Source organism: Miscanthus floridulus, chromosome 8, assembly GCF_019320115.1.
Source record: "Miscanthus floridulus cultivar M001 chromosome 8, ASM1932011v1, whole genome shotgun sequence".
In the NCBI taxonomy this organism is placed as follows: domain Eukaryota; kingdom Viridiplantae; phylum Streptophyta; class Magnoliopsida; order Poales; family Poaceae; genus Miscanthus; species Miscanthus floridulus.
Window position 1 is genome coordinate 298338 of NC_089587.1, and position 7025 is coordinate 305362.

Sequence of the window (7025 nt, forward strand, 5' to 3'; positions counted from 1 at the left end):
AGCCCGACCCTGGCGGCGGGGGAGGCTGGGGTGCGCCAGATCCGCCCCCCCCCCCCCCCCCCCCCCCCCCCCCCCCCCCCGCCTGCAGTCGGGGAGGCGGCGGCGGCGGCCCTCGGCGGCGGAGGGGCCGGCGACCCGAGCGGCAACAGCGAGCTCGGAGAAAGCAGGAGAGGGTAGCGAGGGGGAAGGGAAAGGGGCCGCCGGCGCCGGGAGGGCGGCCGGCAGCGGCGGCGGGTCGGGGGTGGCCAGGGGCGCCTGCTAGGTCATCCCGTGGGCTTGTGAATTCATTATGAAATATAGTTTCATGTTTTACATATTTAGTGTAGTGAGAATTTTTACTTGGGACAAAGCTAGATAATTGTGTACTTGGGACATCACCGGCAGCCAGGAGATCAAGATGATGCCTTTCGGCGCATGTGCCTCGACTACTCGCTCGCCATCCACCACGCCGAGTAGATGATGTGGAAGCTGAGCTGGAGTTGGCGCCCGCCGGTAGATGGCATTGGCGGAAGTGCTTGGCTTCATCGTCGTCCGCTCCGTGCACGCATCGTAGCCAGACATTAGCTCCATGGCAGCTGAAGGTGGATGGTGTGGCGCATCCGCCGTGTTGGACATGGCGGAGGGGCGGGATTTCACCGCCGTGATGATTTGAAGCACCGCTCCGTGCATACGTGCATCATCATTACCATACATAGCTAGAGGGTCTTAACAACATGGCATGGGTTCTTGACTTCTTGTCAATCAATCAAACAAACAAACAAACACCATACGATGGGTTATAAATAGATAAAAGGCCAATATTTACAGTGATTATTTAATCATGTTGTGTAGCATTTTCTTCACAAGCAGAAATGAAGAGCGTGTTAGAGCGTCTCCAGCAAATTACCTATCATCAATCTCCTAAAAGTTTATATAAGTGAATCTCCTATTATTGGTAGCTTAGCCTTTCCTTTTCTTCTCCAAAACATTATCAACACATTTTAAATTGATAGAGGGGTTGAATCTCCTCATTTAAGGGAGATGGGAGAAGATTTTGAGCAATTACTTAAAGTTTCAGATATTAAGATATGATAAGTAATAATCTGTTGAAGTAACCATAATCCCTTATACATTCAGTTTCAGAAGCATCTGTTATGCCCTCTGAAACATTGCCTTCTGTAATTGGGAGAAGTTAAATCGTTTGCCAAAAGTTGGACAAAACTGTTTGCCAATGATTTCAGAAGTTACTTTGCTGCTTCGTAATTGGGGGAAGTTAAATGAGTTTTACTCCGCTCAATCTGGTTATCGACGTTTCTTTGTCGGCTCCACACATCTTTTGAGCCCTGCAAACTGACTGTGGATGTCTTGGGCACCGCTTCGCTGCAAGTTCTTCCTGTGGTTAGACAGATGTTGGACAGTGGACAAGTTGGCACGCCAAGGCTTGCCGTACCAGCCCTGCTGGCCGCTATGCGACCATAAGGAGGAGGAAGACATCGAGGACCTCCTTTCAACTTGCGTCTTCTCCCGCCAAGTTTGGTTCGCTGCCCTAGGCAAGTTCGGCCTGCAAGCAATGGCACCAGGTCCACACGATGACTCTTTTCCAAGATGGTGGCACGAGGCGGCACGAAGGGCTCCAAAGGTGGCGCGAAAGGGCCTCAACTCCCTGATGATCCTCCTACCGTGGACCCTATGGAAACATAGAAATCGGTGTGTGTTTGTTGGAGTGACAGTCTCGGTAGTGCTCCAAAGAGGCAAGTGAGCAGGCACATTTCTGGACTTTGGCCGGCGCGAAGGCCCTGCGTGTGCTGCTAGAGCAAGCTGCATAGGCAACCAACTTGTAGGGGCTGTATAGATTGTTCAATGGGCGCGTTCATGCAAAAATACTAACCCCAGCCATGGAATCAGCTTGTAATCAGACCATTTTTTTCTATCTATCAATGAAACGACACACAGCTCTCCTCTCCTGCGTGTAAAGAAAACATATCTCGGATACTAAAAAGAAATTGAAAATAAATAAATTGAAGGGCAATGTTTCCAACCAGCAGATTAAAGCTGGTTTGTGCAAGTGCAACTCATATAGAGTCTGACTTCACACACTTTAGTCCTTGGTATTAGCTAAGCACATCAATGCATCGCCCTGGAACCAAATGCACCTAATGATCACAGGAATTATCTACTGCATGTCTGCATATGAGACAGCATGGTACATGTGATGGAAAGATGAGTGACAGACAGGCTTCAAGCGCTCTTGCATTGACAATGATGGAAAGGACATTCAACAACTTGAAGAGTTCATTCCTTGTTGCTCTTGGTGCTTCAAAGTATCATTGTCACTGCTAAGCTGGCTGTTCGTCTTTTTAGCAGAAGTGCATCTGTATGCTTGTTACCTAGCCTGCAAAATAGAAGGCTTGACTCAGGGTGTAGAAATATACCTCTGAAATCTGAAATGGCATATATGAATACAGAAGGAAGCTTTTGATAAGCTTTGTGATAAAGAGAAGGTCAACCGACCCAAAAGGAGAGATGAAAAGCACCCATAGTAAACTGTAAACCTGAGCCACTCACTCAGTCACTCAAGAGGTGAAAACAGACGCTCCCTCCTGTGTACAGGCTGTCTCTCACTGCACTGATTTGATTTGTTGCAAATACGTTAAAAGCTCATTTTTTTGTGAGAGAGCCACCAAATTCAGGACAAGTAATGACAATGAAGGGCACCCTCAAAGAATCGAAAAATCCCAATTCCTTTGTGTCAAATCAGATTCCATTGCATCCATTTGACATTTGGACTCAACTTTTTCGTCATATCATAATGGACAGCAATAGAATTGGGAGATTCTATTCCCTGCTAGCTAGCAAGTAGTAGCAGCACCTAGCAGCCTAGCACAGCATCCATCCAGTTCCTCCTCCCTTTTGAAAATGAGCAAGAAAAAAATCATCTTTTCTTTACTAGTAGTAGAATAGAATTTAGGTAGCAGATAGTACAGCACAGGTTAGTCATATCCTACAATAGTTATTAGATTGCTGTAATTTACAATATCCGGCCTGCACCGGCAAGTAGGGACAAGTGAGTTGAATTAGTCTGCACATAGAGAGGAGATGAGTGGTGACAAAGTGACGAGGTCTCCGTCGTCTCACTTACAGCTATGACCAGCTCAGCCGATGCTGCCCCCTTGATGGCCTGCACATCTGTCTTCAGGTTCAGAGAGTCTGCCCTGCCCATGGAAATCTTGGTCAGTGCAGTGTTAGGTGCAGGCCGATCCTCAACCTCCGGAGTCAACCCTTTGATTCGATGTCATTTGCACTTGCAGCACCAACGACTGCCTCTTTGCACGCGAAAAGCAACAGCATACTATATAGTAGCTTCAGTAAAAAAAAAAGCTCGAATTCATATTCAGTAGTTGCCCCTCTGAATGAACGAATGACTGAATTGGGTGTAAAGACAAAAAGCAACAGGATATATAGTAGCTTTGGTAGTAATTAGTAGTTGTAGTTGCCCCCTCTGAATAAATGAACGAATGAATGACTGAATTGGGTGTAAGATTCAGTCAGCAAAGCACACGGCCGGTGCGGAGGGGAGGAGCGAGGTCAACCGCAACTTGCAGCTGGTCCAGTTGTGGATTGCTTTACAGTTAGTTGTTGGGGAGATGAGAATCAGAAGAAGAAACTAGTCAAGATTCGACGAGGAAACACAAGAATTCACAAAGGCTATGCTAGCTCTTGCTCATACAGCAACGGACAATCTCTTCTGCTATGCTCTTCAGCATTCACAACAATTAAATTAAAACACACACAAACTAATCCAACAAGATGTTAGTTTTACATACAGGCTCTTCATCTACAGGACATGAGAAACAAGAGAGGCATTTTTACTGGCACCCTGGCAGGTGGCAGCAGTACAAATCAAAGAATGGTACAGTACAGGGCAATGGGGGAAGAATAATTTGTGATCCCCAAAGCAAGCAAGCAAGCAAGCAATTCGTCGACGAACGCCGCCCGCCTCAGAAGGAGTACTGGTGCTGCGGCGGCACGCCTGACGCGGACGCAGCGGCGGCATTGGCGGTGCCGGCGCGCACGCTGAGGTCCATACAGCGGACGACCTCCGCGCGGCTGGCGACGACGCGGTGGAACACCGCGCGCACCTGCCGCTCCAGCGGCGCGAGCCCGTCCTCGAGCGCCCGGCACGCCGCCGCCAGCTCCTCGGCGCGGTCCGTCACGTCCCGCGCGCGCTCCTCGCCCACGATCCCCTGCCGCCGCCGCTCCTCGTCCTCCTCCTCCTCCTCTTCCTCGGCGATCTCCTCCAGCACGCTGTTGAGCTCGCGCGCGGCGCGCTCCACGGCCTGCATCTCCGCGAGGAGCCCCGCCGTTGGCGCGGAGCCGGAGCAAGACCCCTTCTTTTCCTTGCGCCTCCACTCCTCCGCGATCCGCTCCTGCAGCGCGGACATGGGCGCCGCCCACTGCGCCTGCTTGGGCGGCGCGACGGGGGGGTTGCTGGCCGCGGACGCCCGGTCCTGGCACGGCACGGCGCCGACCAGCGCCCACATGGCGAAGACGAGGACGGAGCTCATAGTGTAGAGCGCCAGTCCGAGCCCGCACCCCACCCCCGCGGCGGGCGACGACTGCGGCGGCGGCGCGAGGTGCGCCGCCATCGCGTTCATGTGTCGCCCCGCGGACCAGTTCTTGGAGACGCTGAAGGAGCGCGCGCGCATGGTGCGCGAGGAGGGCGAGGCCACGGACCCGCCGGAGCCGCCGCAGGCCTTGGCGGAGGCGGAGTCGTCGTCGGGGAAGAGCCTGGCGATGGCCCTGCGCGCGCGGGCGAGGTGCGCGGTGTGAAGCGACGGCGCGAGGAGGAGGCAGGACGCGGCGGCGAGCGCGGCGCGGTGCGCGGCCCGGAGCGAGGCGAGCGTGAGGGACGCCGCGTTGAGGACGTCGAGCGTCTTGACGGCGCGGTCGAGGAGGTCGGCGGCGAGGCGGTCGGCGGGGGGCCTGGCGAGCGCGGCGGCGACGGGGGTCAGCGCGAGCACGCCGCGGAAGGCGGCGTCGGAGGACACGACGGCGTCGAGGAGCTTGGAGAGGAACGGGAGGGAGAGGAGCGGGGCGCCCGGGGTGGCGTGCGCGGAGAGCGCGTTGAGGCGGTCGGCGACGTGGGACTGGAGGGCATCGAGCGCCAGGAGCTCGTCGTCCTGCGCTGGGTCGAAGGACGCGACGGCGGTGGCGCTGCGGCGGAAGCTCAGCATGCCGAAGAAGCCCATCCCGGACGGCGGCGGCGGCTCGGCGGCGGCCATGGTGTTTATCGGCGGGGATGGGCCTGGGCCTGGGCTTTGCCTTTCTGGGAAGAGGGTGAGGAGGAAGAGGGAGGCGGAGTCGTCGTGGTCGGAGGCACAGGGAGGAGGAGTGGAGGGGAGGGAGGAGGGAATGGTGGGGAACCGCGGCTTCTGCGGGGCCGCCATTTATACGGCCTCGACGATCACGGCCGGCGGTGGTGGGCCCGCATTCCCCTCTGCCTCTGAGAGGCTGACGCGTGGGTCCACGGACTGTTGGGCGCCACGTGTCAGTGAGAGAAATGAGGAGACGCGGGGAGCGGCGTGGACTGGTTCGTTGGGGCCGGAATGGAAGGGAGGCGGCTGACTTGGTTGCCTCCCACTACGTCTACGTGTATATGTTTCGCCTGCTGACTCGGCTCGCCTCCCTTGTCTCGTCTGCAGTCTGCTCGATGGGGTAATGGACCATTTCCATTTTATTTCCAATTCTTCTTTTGTTTTCCCATATATTTGGACAGATATAGACCTCCGTTCGCGTGCCTTTAAATCCGACTTAATCCGTTTTTTTTTATCTGGAACAGTATTTTCCTCTCACAAATTCATCCAGATTCCTCCAAAGAAACGGGGCCATAACAAACTTACCTGTAACTGTTATACTCCTATCTGCCTGTCTTATTATTCTTTTTTTGTGATAGATATTTTGGGAGCGGCGGATCTTGGCGAGAAATTCATTTTACCTCCATCTTGGAAAAAATGCAAAATAAAGTTTCACCAAATTCATTTGTAGAAAAAACTAGCAATATTTATGACACCAGATATATGCACTAGGAAAATACATTTCATGACACATCTTATGATAATACCTATTTGATATTATTAATATTACTTTTTATAAGCTTGGTCAAACTCAAAACATATAGACTTGATACTTTGCAATGTCTGTTTAATTCGCTAGACGGAGGGAGTACATGAATAAAGCAGTTTGTCCATAGGTGCCGGTCAAGGTGGAATTAAACCTTTCCTTAACAACATTTGAGGTGGAGGGTGCGGGATAGCCCCCTTTGTCTTAGGGCAGACCAGTGCCCGGACGTTCGGTCCGAGGCCCGCGTCCGGATGCCCACCGCAGCAGTTTACTGCGCTCACACCAGCAATCCATGCTCGCGCTCACAAAAAAAAGCACGTCCCCGCCTGCTTCTGGGCTTCATGTGCCCACGCGGGGACCGCTTGCGTCCTCACCGTTTCTCACGCGCATTGCAACATGTGCAACACCCAATCTACTTTTGAAACATCCAGATGCAACACTTGCAACATAGACAATTGAAATACTTGAAACATATTTCTGAAACACTTGCAAAAACACTTGAAAACCATTGCAAAACATACACAATATCTAGATAAAATACTTGCAGCATATGTGTGAAATGTATGCAACATCCAAATAAACACATTTGCAACAATACGTCCAAAAACACAGATGAAACATTGGGAACAGACATTTGCATTATACGTGTACAACCATTGCAACATATGCAACATTCTGATCTACATTTCCAACATTCATCTAAAACAATTGCAACATACCTCTGAAACATCTGAAACACTTAAAACATACGCTTGCAACATGCAGTTTCAGCACATCGCAGGCATCTCCTTGCTGCTAGCGAAATGGAGGCTCACAGGCGTGTGGAGTTCACCGGAGGTAGCTGCGTTGTTGCCACCATTGACCAGATGGACTCCGCCTACTACGAGGCCGGTGGGGACCCCTTTGTGGCTGCTGGTATCGTGGGC

At 52.5% G+C, this 7025-nt stretch overlaps 1 protein-coding gene across 1 annotated transcript; it reads right to left on the reverse strand.

The window, feature by feature from the left end:
* Positions 1 to 3674: 3674 nt before the first annotated feature.
* Positions 3675 to 5378, reverse strand: LOC136470807 (protein ROH1A-like). Its single transcript, XM_066468541.1, has one exon. It carries the CDS (start codon positions 5259 to 5261, stop codon positions 3978 to 3980), a length of 1284 nt encoding a protein of 427 aa, XP_066324638.1. The 5' UTR covers positions 5262 to 5378; the 3' UTR covers positions 3675 to 3977.
* Between the last annotated feature and the right edge of the window lie 1647 nt (positions 5379 to 7025).